The sequence below is a fragment of the Grammomys surdaster genome, unplaced genomic scaffold, assembly GCF_004785775.1.
Source record: "Grammomys surdaster isolate TR1022 unplaced genomic scaffold, NIH_TR_1.0 126153, whole genome shotgun sequence".
Classification (NCBI taxonomy): domain Eukaryota; kingdom Metazoa; phylum Chordata; class Mammalia; order Rodentia; family Muridae; genus Grammomys; species Grammomys surdaster.
Genome location: NW_021620961.1, coordinates 9,072,665 through 9,088,489, shown reverse-complemented (window position 1 = coordinate 9,088,489; position 15,825 = coordinate 9,072,665). Strand labels below are relative to the sequence as shown.

The 15,825-nt window shown below is 35.2% G+C and overlaps 1 protein-coding gene across 1 annotated transcript in view; it reads right to left on the bottom strand.

The window, feature by feature from the left end:
- Nucleotides 1-260: 260 nt before the first annotated feature.
- Lipi (lipase I) overlaps nt 261-15,825 on the bottom strand; it is a 56,287-nt gene continuing 40,722 nt past the window's right edge. The window contains exons 9-11 of the mRNA XM_028757235.1: nt 13,950-14,061; nt 8,358-8,534; nt 261-882 (exon numbers count right to left, since the gene is read on the bottom strand). Coding sequence (XP_028613068.1) covers nt 795-882; nt 8,358-8,534; nt 13,950-14,061 — 377 coding nt within the window. The 3' untranslated portion in view covers nt 261-794. The remainder of the gene's footprint in view (nt 883-8,357; nt 8,535-13,949; nt 14,062-15,825) is intronic.

Below are 15,825 nucleotides of genomic sequence, written 5' to 3'. Positions count from 1 at the left end.
TATACTAATCTTCAGCATTTTTATGCTAGTTCTCCTTATCCATTATGTAACAAGTCTTGTTTCATGAGGTTTCATAAAATTTGATAGGTTATTAAGTTCCAAAAATAATAACGATCCGTGTGACTATTAGGTAGAATCATGTTTATTTTTGTCATCATGGGGACAGACACTATTCATAATTTTATTGAGTAAATTTCACAAACATTTCTTATACGACTGATGGAAAAAGTCAAATTAATCTACTCAAAAATCCTATCATCTTAGGATTTCATCTTAAGCAATGTAGGTCCATAAATTATTAATTTATTGAGCACAATAGCACAACACCCTTATTTGCAGTACATAACAAGTTCTTCATATTCACAAGGTTCACATGAACCCAACTTATTTCACTAAACAATATATTCTCAAAAAACATTTAAATGTATTTTCCATAATAGAGATGTACAGTAATATTGAATCTGCTCTACTGCAAATCACTAAACTTCCCATTTCCCTTAGGAACTGTGCTTTTAATATATTCATTTTATTAAGTTAAGTAGCAGATGTCAACATTCATTGCTAAAATTCAGCTAGGAAGCAGGTAAGGAGAAACAAACAGCTTTAGAATATAGTCAAAATGTGCTTTGTCATGTGCTTACTTTGTTTTTTAATTTTGATTCTCCAAAATGTATTAAAATAGATATACCTGAATTACAGACTGAATATAACGCATTCTAAAGCAGTGGCTTGTTACATTGATGCAATTGACAAATTTGTTAGTCCATAGTTTTAAACTGGATGAAAGAAGGCGTTCACCCCATCTGCGTGTTGCATGCATCTGGTTGAAATTCTATCTGTACTCTTTCTTTAAGTACAAAATTATACTTACATATTGGTGGTCTTTGAAAGAGAAAAAAAGGGGAAACAGTTATTAGTAAGGCACCAATTTTATTTCCTTTTAATGTATTAATGTAATATAAGAATAGTCTATTCTGTAACTAACTAGTTTTCCAAAAGAAGGGCATTATAACAATGCTGTACAACTGAATTCATTTGTCTCCTCTGTGTAGGGATATCATAGAGAACATACTTAAGAGAAGGAAAATTATTCCCATTTTCACTTCTATCTCTGCTACTCTACAAGATGTTCACATTATATAGAATAATTGTATAGGGCAATAAACAGTGCTATTGAAATTAGTAAGTAGTTATAATACTCTTTCCATCATGACTAACTCCAAGGAGAGAGAGAGTGACATATGAAACATATTTATCTACATGCATTACTTCAACCATTTTGCCATTCTTTAGAATGGAAATAACACCATGTATTATATTATACATTTTATGAGACTGCGTATACAGTATTTGAGATGACTAATATATCAAACAATTGTGGTTAATTAGGACTCTTGTCCAGATGCTTATTTTCCTGTTAATCTTTGAAGAAACTTGCAGACAGAAGCAAAAACCAAACATAAAAACCTGTAGGAGGAGCTAAGGTAGGAGGAATAAGGAGAGGAAGAGGAGGAATAGGGAGAGGAAGAGGAAGAATAGGGAGGGGAAGGGGAAAAGGAAGAGGAAGAGTTACTGAGAGCAGAGATGTAGGAACAATGGAGAGCCACACAGGTAAGGTGAGCAGTCATGGGTAATAACTTTTATTTAGATTAGTTAATTGGGAAACAACTCTCTTCTTGTGGGCATATTGTTATTGAGCAATATCAAACATATAAAGCCTTTGATTAATCTTTAAGCATTAAAGTCTCATTTTTCTACTGGGCCTGTGTGGATGGCAGGATGGTCTGGGCAATGTCTAGCCTTGCAGAGACAGCGTGGAAGATTTGTAGAGCCATCCCCCACACTGGTGTCTTGTGGGTGGCAGGGGTGGTGTTTCTGGCTGGCCGGTTCTAGCTGCACACACATGGCCTCCTGCCAAGAAACATGGAGGCTGAGCTAGGCAGAGCCGCCACAGCTTAGATAGTTGGTTTGAGTAGAAGCTGATTTTAAATCATTACCACAAGAAATTAAATTAAATAGCAAAAGTTTCATAAAAATCTATGAAAGGGAAAAAATTAACAAGTGATAGAAATAAACTAACCATCAATAGTAGCTATGTCAAAAGAAGTCAAGACAACCATACAGGTTATCTTACATTTATCAACCTCCTAGCTGGTGGAAATCCTATTGGGTGTTTTGTTGTTATTGCTTATTGTTTATTTGTTTGTCTTATTGCATAGCTCAGGTTGGTCTTGAGTTCACTTTAAACCTTCTGCTCTATCCTGTATATGTAGGAACCTCAGGCATAAATCATTACAGCTATCAATGTTATAAAACACTCAAAAGCAGATTTTGTTTAAAATCCTTGACTTTTATAAGAAATACATTTTATGTTTGCATATATAATATAAACATTGATCATCTTAAAAATTAACAGAGGATACTTCATGCATGAAGTAGTAAAAGACTGATTACAACGTTCATTTTCACATGGTGGCACTAGAATTATAGAATGACGCTATTCACATACTGGAAAAAGTTTCAGACATTGGCAGAAGCAGCTTCCATTATGTTATAGTGTGTGCTTCTGAGGACTGGATATGACTAGTAGTTAAAGGCACTTCTTGCTCTTGCAAAGGATTATGGGGGATTCATTTCCAGCAACCAAAAAGCAGCTATAGACAGTTCCAGGGGATTGGATTCCCTCTTCTGGAATATGGAGGCACTACATGCAAGGAGTGCAAGGTTGCTTACATAGGTAAAATACACATGCACATGAAATAAACACAATTTCTAAAATAAATTAAAGAAAAGTGGAGGGAAGATTTCTAGTCCCTCAAAAACTTATAGCAATTCTTATTCTATTCTGCTGTATTTATGCACGAATATGGCTTTCAATACTTGAATTTCCTGTGCCACATTTTTATACTCTTTTTTACATTAAAAATGTATCAAACCTACAAGTAAACAAGTTGCCTCAGCTGCTCAGTGCCTTTCCAGACTGCATGTCTAAGATGTATGAACAAAGCAAGGATATCTTCTTTCATTTTTTAAAATATAAAGAAGCTCACAAACTAATCACCATGGATTTAGATTATTGGCATGTATAATATGTTATATCAAATAACCCTCACTTCATAAGACATGTGAAAAATTATAAGACCAGTGTAAGCAGATGTGTATGCCTACAAACCTTAAATTTTGCCAGTACGTATGCAAGAGTTTAGTTTTCTTTCTCTTTACATCATGAAAAGCCATCTATTTTCACTGCCCTGACTTTCAGTGTTTTATCTTATACAATGAATATGTCCTGCTTTCTCATGAAAACACTATTTCAAAGAAAATGTTTACTTGTTACAAGTCCCAAGAGGAAAAATGTTTTTATATTTTTTATTTTAGCATACACATTAAATATTATAATTCTAATATTTTGCTTACTACATATTAATACAAGAGGAAAATATTTCATTGATATAACATACACTTTAATAATATTGGAAGTAATAAGATTCTAAGATAATATCTGAAATTAAATCCAATTTAGTTTTTACTGCAATCTATAAATAACAAAACAAATGATAAAAAATGCATTTTAAAAAAATCTTCCTGAGAGCTTTACATGATTTGTCAAATTTACTTTTCTAATACTCCTTTGCAAAACAACTTAGAGAAAAATTTTAAGCATCAATACAGAGACAGAAATATACCTTGTCTTAACTGCTAGAGAAGTGTAATTTCACAACATACAGGTCAATAGCTAGCTAAAGTGTGCTTTAAATATGTTTAAAGGGTAGAAGTAAATTAACCTAGGTTAAATACTTCTCCAAGTCTGCCTAGTATACCATGAAATCAGGCCTTCTAAAGAACATCTATCCAAAAATAATTTAATAGCTTCACAGAAATCAACCTAAAAGATATGTATAAAAATTCTCCAGTCATAAAATATATTTATAACCCTGCTAAAGTGCAGGCCACACCCAACAGAAGAACAAATTTGTACCTAGGCCAACAGAGAGGCTTCATCCCACAACTGATAGAAAATACAGAGATCCATAGCCAACTAGTAGGCAGTCATGGAAACATGAAAAGGAGAAAGAGGAAGAAGAACTATAGAAGGCAGAGAGGCTTGTAGCTCCAAGAGAGCACGAGCCCCCAGAATCAAATAAGCAGGACTCACGGGAGCTCACAGAGTCTCTAAAATGATAGCCAGGGAGCCTGCATGGGTCTGATTTGCATCATCTGCATATATGTTCTGGTTTTGTAGCATGCTGTTCTTTTGGGACTCCTAACAGTGGAGGGAAAGGACTGTCTCTTTCTATTTCATCTGCTCTTGGGATGCTCTACCTCCAACCGGGTTGTCTCATCTAGACTTGATATGAAAGTATTTGCCTAGTTTTATTGCAACCTGTTCTGTGTTCAGTTGACATCCCAGGGAGACCTGCTCTTTTCTGAAGAGAAATGGAAGAGGAGAGGATCTGAAGTACATGGGAGGTGAAAGGAAATAAGAATCCCCAAAGAATTTAGATAAATGATATAGAAACAAAAATAAATTCAAGATGTGGTTGAAACTTTAGATAGAATCTTACAAAAAAAGAAAAAGAACAAAATCTGCAGAGCCAGGACAATGGGATTCAAAGGCAAGAATTAATTTATCAAATTCCTTCATAGAAGAAAATATGATTTTTTTTACCTTTTATGCTTTAAAGTTATTATAGTACAATATTATATAATATTATAATATTATATAATTAATTTCTTACAGCAGGCCAAGATATGTGAACAAAATTATCAGGCATATTATAATCTAACTGTTCCAATTCAGAAAAAAATGATTATCCAAAGAAAATATACCAATAGACTTTTTAATACAATCAAGGCAACAGACACCATAGTGACTTGTAAAAGTACTGAAAGTAAAATTTGTTTCAGGGCAAAGAAAACATGAGGAATTTTTCAAAGATGTTATATTGTACTTCCTTAATAATGCAGCCACAATACAAAACACTGTTGTGAAAATCACTTTAGAAAGTAACTTAAATCAGGTGAGAACATGCCCCTATCAGCAAAAGCATCTAAAGAAGGAGCTGAGAATATCGATTTGGTAAAGTTCTTCCCATGCAAACAGAACAGAAGTTAGAAGCCCCATCACCCATGTAATCCAGGACTCGGGTGGGGCAAGGAGAGATTCCAATTCCTTAGAACTTGCTGTTATCTCCTATGAAACAGAATCCATTGGCTCAGATTCAGTGGAATGCTAGGTTCCAAAAAAATCAAAGTTGAGTAAAGAAAATTGCTGACTATAATCTCTAGCCATTACAATACACGTGCCTTCACATATGTACGTATGCCAGAACAAACACATGAATTCATACTTGAAGTTATATTTACACACACACACACACACACACACACAAATAGAAAACGAAAAGCCAGAGCAACAATTAACCTACACTACCATTAATCTCATTTAGCTAAATGTATAAATGCCCAAATGCAGGAGTACAAATGATCTCATCATTGCCATTTGAAAAATGCCAATTAACAACAAGCTATATTTTCATAGCTGTTGAAAAAACTAAAACCAAGCAGCCATCAAGTAGCAGTCACAAAATAAAACCAAAAAGAAACCTAGTTGTGGTGGTTTGAATGAGCTGTCTCCCATAAGCCTCAGGCATTTCAATACTTGGTCCTCAGTTGGTGGTAGTTCAGAAAGGATTAGGAGGTGTGGCTCTTGGGAGAAGGAGTGAGACTGGAATTGGCTTCCTATTTCAGAAGCATCCCTCCATCTGCAGGATGTTCTCTGCTTCCTGTTTGTGAATTAGGCTATCCATTCTCAGTGATATAGACAGCAGCCACATGTAAAATGCCACATTTACAATGACCTATAATCCTGTGTTTATAATATCTGGAAAAGTATGAGCCAGTCAGAGCAGGTAGGGGTTGGAAGTGGAGCTGAAAACCAAAGGTCAGTTATCACTAATAAACTCTAGTGAAGAAAATAGTCTAAATTTTTTTCTGGTTGTAACTGAAATCCTACACATACTAAAAGCCATACAAATACATACCACTAAGAAATATTTAGTATTAATCTTTAAAACAGGAGGGTAGTCAGTTTTCTGGAAATCATCCATGTTTCTTAGTTCCTCTAGTCTACCATCTTATTTACTAGGAGTTGCTGGGAGGAGATTCTGTGTGGTTTCTAACAAACTGTATCTGGAGATATAATTGCTTATCAAGGCTGTGCAAATTATGGTGGGTCATAAGGCGTCACATCCTTAGTAACTCACATAAGCCCCAGTTTGGCAGTCTGAATTCTCATAAGACTATGTATTTTCCGTATGGCCGTATCTAAAGAGAAAAGGCTACTGCATAGTTACATCGATTCTCTAGTTAATGAAACAAAATATACTTTCATCCAAATACCTGTTAGCATTGCTATCACTAGTCAGAAGATATTAAGAGCCTCACTAGATATATAGAGAGTGTACTTTAGATTTTTATTTTCAGAGTCAAAGGAATGGCATGTAAGTTTTATAAATCTAGTAAATTATCACAACTCACCCACAGTTTATGTTTTAGGGAACAAAATCTCATACCTATGTGTTTTATGCACTGCTGTTCATACTAAAGACTGTATCTTATTTTTTTCTTAAGCTATGAATGAGTACTATAAAGAATGTATCTGCATAAACATCAGCTGATAAAACAGTTATGCAAAAACAAAAATATTAATAATTATGTCTTGGTTGAAACATTACATATGAATCAAAATCAACAATTTATAAATTAAACTTCACGAAACTGACAAATTTCTGTAAGGCAAGGACACTATCAAAGGGACAAAATGGTAGTCTACAGAATGGGAAAAAAATGTTCTCAAATCCATATTTGACAGAGGACTGATATCCAAAATATATAAAGAACTCAGGAAACTAGATGGCAACAAACCAAATAACACAATTTTAAAAATGAGGTACTTTCTGTTTTGCACCACTCTTTTAAAATTTTTTATTAAGGGTATATATATTATCATAATGAAATTACAAAATGATTTACATTTAACTTTCTCCACACTCCTCTGTGAATATAAAACTCATCTAAATGTATGTTCTCAGCTTCAGGAAATACCTCAGTCAGTAACAAGATGAGGACCTGAATTGGATCTCTAGCACTCACATAAAAAGAATGGCACAATGGCGTTCTCATAAATTTAACAGATTACTGCAGCCCATTGTTATGAGGCCAGGGAGAGACCCTCATCTTCAATAAAATGTCAATGGTGCTTGAAGAATGATATCTAAAATATTAGCACACACACATGTACATTCCTGAATGCACTCATACACACATACAGATATCACTATATCACTACTTTTTTTTTTTTACTTTCTTCAACGACTTATCTTCTGTACTGCACTTTTATTTATAAAAGATAATTGGGAATTCAAATTATACACCAATTGATATATAGAAAAAAGATAGATAGATAGATAGATAGATAGATAGATAGATAGATAGATAGATAAAAGGTGGGTGAAAATAGAAATAGTACAACAAATTAAGAGATTACAACCAATTCACAAACTATTTCTGTGGTGATGTGAATATGAGGTGGGATATGTATGAGATATGCATGTATGCATGTATGTATGATGTGTGGTGCATCTACCTATGCCTGCACATGCGAAGGCCAGAACACAAAGTTGACATATTTCACTATCATTTTCTACCTTATTTCTTTGAAATAGGATACCTTACTAAAGTTGGAGGTTTCTGTATGGTCTAGGCTGGCTGGCAAGCAAGCCTTGGTGATTCCCCTTGTCTCTTCCTGCAGCACTGGCATTACAGTTCCAGACCAATGCCTGACCTTTTCAATGGTAGTAGGAATCCTACCCAGACTCTTGTGATTAACCCTAACACAAAAAGTCTGTTTTCTCTACTTCTCTTCCATTTCTCTGTCTTAATCTTCATTGAAGCTGCTGAGATTTACAGCTTGCTGATTCTTTTATTTTTTCGTAAACTCTAGTAACATTATTTTTGAGCTTACAAACAAAAATGAACAAAAGAAAATATTGACAAACCTTCAAGGGATATGTGGTGTAAATTCCCCACCCTTGTAATACCTTGTGAAATTATGTGTGTTTGTGTGTTTTCTCTCTTGCTTAGACAATGTGATTCAAAACAATCCTTAGTATCACTCAAGACAAAATAAATACATTGTATACCATTTTATAATATTTATAATATATTTTTAACATTCTAGGATTCGTTAATAATAAAATTAACCAACGCTTGAATCCATAAATTCTTACCCAAAACTTACAGAGAACTTTTAATATTAAGACAAAAATATTGTAATTAAAATTTCCATTTCCTACCTTTCTGGATGTGTGAGTGATTTTAACATGAGGCTCTGTATTCTGTACTTGCACGTGGAACAGTAAGGATTTGTAGATGGAAAATATGTCATGCAAATATGTGAAATGTTCACAATATCATTTACAAACTGAGCAAGAATCTTGACTTCTTGAAGATAAGCAAATGACTGGCTCTTCCTACATAGAAAAAAATTATATGTTCAACATGTAAATAAATTAAATATATTTTTAAACCAATATAATAATAATGAAGCAGAACACAAAGGAAAATTTTATAGGGAGGAGGTCAGACAAAACTGAGTAGAACAACAGTAAGAATCAATGCATTCCCATATAGACACGTGGAGTGTACACTTGTGTCTAAGACTGTTTTATCTGTACTTGACTTTATAGATCCTTCTTCAAACATCACAGTTCCTTCAATTGACAAAGAGTACAAGTGAAAAACAACCCTCTCTAACATTCTTTAGAATAATTTTCCTTAAAGAAATTGTCAACAAAACACTGAGATTTAAAATGAAAAGTAAGCCGGGAAGTGGTGGCACACATCTTTAATCTCAGCACATGGAAGGCAGAGGCAGGTGGATTTCAGAGTTCGAGCCCAGCCTGGTCTACAGAGTAAGTTCCAGGACAGCCAGGGCTATACAGAGAAACTGTCTCAGAAAAAACAAATGAAAAGTAAGATTTTGTAAGCATAATTTCATGACCACCCTCAAGGTATAAGGACGGTATCCATGCTTCAGGCATATGCTTGGACTTCATTTAGCCAGAAACTTCCTTTTTCAACTTTTATAAGAATGACCATTTTACAAGAATCTGACATGGGCCAAAAACAAGGAAATGGGGTGCTTGGCAGGAATATGACATTGGCCAAGGACAAGGAAGTAGGCTTCAGGGAGGAATCTGATGTTAGGCTAGAACAAAGAAGTAATTTCAGGCAAGAATCTAAATCTTAGGCTAGAATAAAAAAGTGATCTCAGACAGGAACCTAAATATTAGGCTAGAACAAAGAAGTAATTTCAGACAGGAATCTAAATTTTAGGGTAGAACCAGGAAGTAGGCTTCAGATGTGAAAATGACCTAGGGCTAGGACAGGGAAGATACTTTGGTCATCCTGATAAGCCCTTAAAAACAGTGATCAGGGGAGTGTTCATGTAATTGGGTTTAATGCCTTGCTTTTCCTTTGACTATTTGTGTTTATTGCCTTGCTTGTTCCTTGACTATTTGCATCTATTGTATTGCTAGAACTGACCTTAATGCATGCATGTAATCAAAATGGTATAAAAGCATAAAGGAGGAGGAGGGATGGGATAAGGTGTTCTAGGGAGGGGAAATGGGGAAAGGGGATGACATCTGTATTGTGAATAAATAAAATACTTAATAAAAAAATAAAAATGGGAAAAAAGAATGGCCATTTTAAATATAAAAAAAACCCAAAAACTAGAAACAGAAACAAAAAATACAAATTGCTTTCTAGAATTCACCCATCTATTAATCATGTGCTATAAAAAAAAGACTTGTAAATTCTGTTTATTACTCCTTCCCAATTTCTTCATCTCTGTGTACCAGAAATATGAGTCCATAAGATAATTCCCAGCATTATGATCTTGGCCAAATCCAAACAAAACAAAGTCCTCTGTACTGCCATCTCTCAGTGGATAAAATTAAGGATATAAAAGAGGTAGGCCAGAAGAACCACAGGATTTGGGTCAGAAGAAAGGAAAAAAGAAGAAAACAATGAGAAGGAGAAAGGGAAGGAAGGAGAAAAAAGAAAATATGGGGAAATCTTCACTGAAATATGTACCTGTTTTGCAGGACAAAGTGCTGAAGCAGAGGTAAGAGTCCGTTTAGAACAGAGGGTAGCACTTGGAACACAGTATTTCCTGCCAACCTTGACCATTCCTTGCTCTACTATCGCTTAAATTCTTCATATAAGTTAGGCTTTCCAAAGGATGACGCCATTCCCTCCAAACTACATCTCTCTGTTCTTGTTCTGACAGGGTTACTCAATTTTCCCTCCAGGATATAGCTTCATTAAACATATCGCAATGTGTTTGAAAGAGCGTATGCACATATCTCAGAGTTACTGCAACACACCCAGTTAGGAATGTCACTACAAATTCCCACCTTCCTCATGGGTTCCAAATGCCTGGACTTGTATTTCCTCAATATCAACGTGTTCTCTCCTCTCTCCTCTTCTCTCTTCTATTTCTCCTTCCCCCAACGCAGTTCCCAATTTGTCCTCCCCACCCACACACACCCTCTTTGTCCTCCTCCATCTCTCTATCCTCTTTTCCTCAATTGAGATCAGATTTTCTCAGTGTAAACAATTATTAAAACTGGAGGAATGATGGATATCGTAATTTTTGTTTCATTATTAATTTAAAGTCTATCTGGTGCACTAGTCTGAAATATTTAAAGACAGATCTAATATATTTTTTAAAAACCTCCAATGCTTAGCATGTTTTCTCTCAAAACATTTAGTGAATTATTAAATTGGATACATTCTGTAGATACTCAACTCAACTCAACAGGGTTTTTATTTCAACATTTTTGAGGGTTCACTGTTCAAATTTTGAAATTATTCTAGATCTAGATTGGTTTGCATTAATCAACTACACACTTCAGATGAATCATAAAACCACATCACACATAGATTTAGAAGCCTCCAAACCTCTAGAATATCTCTTGTTCTTTTTTTTATTCCAACAAATTTGTCTAATTCCTTTTGTCTATCACTGAAATGCCATCTCTGAAGACTCTCAAATTTCCTATAATCTCACTGTCACTCATCTGAGTGACTACTCAAATCTGAATATCTAATGCTCATGTCCCCTTAGACGCCTACTTAGAAGCCTACAGTGAGGTGTGGTGATACAGCCCAATGGATAAGAGGCTACCACACCTGACAACCTGAGTTTCATTCCTTGAGTACAGATGGTAGAAGCAGAGACTCAATACCCAAGAATTGTCCTTGGACTCTGACATATATGCAAGTACCATTTGTACTCTCCCTTCTAACACACACACACACATATAAACACACACACACACGCACACACGCACGCACCACACATTACATTTGATATGGAAAAAAATGATCATACCACAACAATATGTTTGAAAATTATGAGCCAGTATATTTGCAGTGGAGTCCTAATTTACAAAGATAAAAAAAAAAAGAAGGAAAGAAACAAAGAAAAAAACAAAAAAAAACACAAAGGAAAGAGAAAAGGAAAAGAAACAAAAGAAAAAAGAAAAAATGTAGTGTTCACAGATCACGTATAAGAGAATGAGGGGTGAGACTGACAGAAAGAGGAGGAATCCTTAAATAGTCATAGGTGATCCTACTTTTCTCTATATAATATTGCACATTTTGGACAAAGAACAAATGTTCCTATTTGGGTTCTTGAAGGGGACATGCGATGACTTTTAAGATTCTTTGATTCTTCTCTTACTTGGACAAAGTTTCAAATGCCAAATAACTCTAATAGAAAAACAATGGCCACACTTCAGTAAACATATTATAAAGAATCTGTTCCCATAGTTTTATCCCTTTATATCCTGAATCCACTATAAACAAAATACATCATTGTTTCACAGTGTTTAACTGTTTGCAAAATAACTCAGAACAAATTTCTTTACACATTGAAAAAAATTGAAGCAACTGTGTCGACAGTGTAGTCTGTGCGCTCTTAATGACTTTAAAAAGCAACTTCTCCCAGTTTGCTTATGAGATTGCCTTACTTTCAGGGGCACTGACTCCTTTGCTGTCTTCTCACAGCCTATTGTGTGGTAATCTATCCTGAAGCTCATTACATTCAATTATGCATTACTTCCACCAGTGTTTTGGTTCCTTCTGAACAATACCGCTATTTCAGGTTGAATGCCCTGAAGTACTTTAAAAATCTAAATATATTTAGTCATAAGTAATGTATTAGAATTAATTTAAAAGGTAACAGTATATTTCTAGTAAAAATAAATGATAAAATGTATATATGTATAAATATACAAAAACTTTATCCAATTTAAGAGATAAATATTAAGAAACTATTTACTGAATAATATTTTGTATTAGAACACATAACATATCAGAAGCTTGGGTGAAAGGAATTTAAAGTTCTCTTAATGAAATGTGGACCCTGACAGATGTAATGAGTTTGGATCAAAATTCTTCTATGATGTGTTTTGTATCTTCTTTAAGAGACTGAAAAAAGGTGAAAGAGAGGAGAAAAAATTATTTCACACTTCCATTTTCATGACACCGTTAATCTGTGATTCTTATGAATTTAAAAATATATTTATATAATACAATATGAAAATACTCATGTAATTTTTTCACTGCTCTGATGTTGACCCAGGATTTTGTTCCTGACAATGCTCACAGCATCCATGATGGAAGCTCTTAGTTTCATGTCACCTTGAAGATTTCCAGTACTTTGCCAATGTGTACTATTTTCTTGTGATCTTCACGAATATCAAAGTTTGACATATTTTTTTCTATGCTACAAAGTACATCTACTATGGTTATGTATAATATTTTATGCCATTGCAGATTTTTAAATTAAATGTTTGTAGAACTACAATATTAAGAAGGTTACCATTGTTCTACAATTAAACTTTCATCTAGTCGTGGATGCTTTTCTTTCTCTTAATTGACAACTGACTCAATCTGTAGGTTATACTATATTTAGACACAAGGTACAATATATTGGCCATAGAATATATCCTATTGGCCAGTTTTTGGTATTGTAGCTAAGATGTGACAACAGTAAAGTTTGGACGTAGCAACTGTATCTCCTGCAACTCAGAGGTCAGCAATAACAGGTCAAAGTTGAAGCCAGTTTATTGCCTGTTATTTGCCAAATAAAATTTAGTTTACTCAGTCACCAGACATAAAAACAGTTTCACTATTAAATGACTTTGTAATAGTTTAAACCAGCACATTGGAAACTACAATTTCAAAATATACATTCACCTTTATATCATTCTTTTGTTTAAGAGAAATTTTATTTCGTATTTTAAGAATCTAAGCAATAAATAGATCATCAGCAAATTTGAGCTGAGATTGTGCTTAAAGGTTATGTAACTTTAGAAATGTATATGTTGAATTATACATATGTAAAAAGTCAATTGGCATTGAAGAAAAGGTGTATTCAACATGTCTTTGGGAGTTTTGGGATTCAGGGATCTCTGAATGTTAAATTTGTGTCACATTATCATTAATTGATGGCACAAGATTTTTATTTATGACACCATGAAAATGATACTGTTCGAAAGCTCAAAAACGTAAGCAAGCAAGATGTTAAGAAGGAACACTAGAATTAAGAGTCAAAGACATGCCCACAAAATGGCTTTACCTATTCCTCTAACATTTGTGGCCATGAGCTGGAAACCATGTGCTATCTATCTGTTTCGTGTTTAATTTTGTCCTATAGCATGAGAAGGTAGAACATGATATATAAAATGTTACTAATATTTTAGCCTCTTCATTTAGAAATTTTATTACAAATTATCTACTAAGCCATTCACAAATATGCAAATTAGCAAATGGTTGATCTGTCAAAGAAATAAATAATAAATAGTACTTACTCATACAGCCTTGGGTATTCCAATACTCCAAGGTCATTTAATAAACTAAAGGAGATTGTGCCATTTCTCATAGTTTCACTCAAAGTGACTATACTGAGAGCAAAATAATAGGCTACAAAATAAAAACATATAATGTTATTCATACTATATATTTCAAACTTTGTTTTACTACACATGCAAATAGACACACAAGCACTCATGATATATGCATATTTTATATGCAAATAAAAATATTCAGATAAAAATAATTTTACCAATGGATAATTTATCCTCTTTCTCCCAGTTCACCCTCTGACTGTTCTACATCGCATACCCTCCTCCCCTCCCCTGCCTCCATGAGGATGTCCCCACCACCTTACTCCCACCCCCCCAGACCTTTCCACACCCTGTGGCCTCCTGTCTCTTGAGAGTTAAGTGCAACTTCTCTGAATGAACCCAGATCCAGCAGTCCTCTGCTATATATGTGTTGGGGGCCTCAAGAGGAACGCTCTTCCATTGCTGGTGGGATTGCAAACTGATACAACCACTCTGAAAATCAATCTGGAGGTTCCTCAAAAAATATGGAAATAAATCTACCTGAGGACCACTCTTGGGAATAGACCCCAAAGATTCCCCACCAGGCCACAAGGGAGCTGTTCCACTATGTTCATAGTGGCCTTGTTTGTGATAGCCAGGAGCTGGAAACAACCTAGATGTCCCATGACAGAAGAATGGATACAGAAAATGTGGTCATTTATATAGTTGGAATACTATTCAGCTATTAAGAATGAGGACATCTTGAGTTTTGAAGGCAAATGGATGGAACTAGAAAACATCATCCTAAGTGAGGTTACTCAGACTCAAAACATGCATGGTATGTACTCACTAATAAGTGGATATTAGTCCCCCCCCCCCAAAAAAAGGACAGAATATCCTAAACACAGTCCACAAAACTCATAATGGTTAACAAGCCAAAGGGCACAAATGAGAATGCCTCAATACCACTTGGGAAGGAGAAGAAAACAATCACAGGAGGGGGGAGGAGGGAGGGACCTAGATGGGAAAGCGGACAGGGAAGGGAAGAGGAAAACATGATCAGGTATTGGGTGGGGAAAATGGACTGAAGCCCTGAGGGCCAGAAGAAAGAATCAAAACAGGCACCCTCAACCTAGGGAGGTAGGAGGTTGGGGGGACCCTTCAGAATATACCAGAGACCTGGGAGGTGAGAGACTCTCAGGACTCAAAGGGAGGGACCCTAGATGAAATACCCTACAGTGGAGAAAGGGAGCCCACCTCCAGCAGAAAGGCAGGACATCAAGTGAGGGAGGGGGTTGCCATCTCACAGTCAAAGTTCTGACCCATAATTGTTCCTGTTTGAAAGAACAGTAGGGACAAAAAGTGAAAAACAGCCTTAGGAAAAGAAGGTTCAGTGACAGGCCCAAAGTGAGATCCAGCTCAAGGGGAGGCCCCAAGGCCTGACACTATTACTGAGGCTATGGATTGCTCACAAAAAGGGATCTATCATGACTGCCCTCCAAAAGACCCAACAATCAGCAGAAAGAGTCAGATGCAGATATTTACACCCAACCAATGGACAGAAGCTGCTGACCCCTGTGGTTGAATTAGGGAAAGGCTGAAAGAAGCTGAGGAGGAGAGTGATCCTGTAGAAGGACCAGCAGTCCCAATTAATCTGGATACCCAAGATCTCTCAGACACTGGACCCCCAACCAGGTAGCATACACAAAATACTATTCTTAATTCTTTGAGAATTTCAAAAACTTTATCCTGATTATATTTATCCTCATTCCCAAATTTCCATACACACCACCCCCAGTCTTACTTTCTAAACCAATGAACTTTGAGTTTTCCAAAACACCTCACCGAGTACAGATTATGT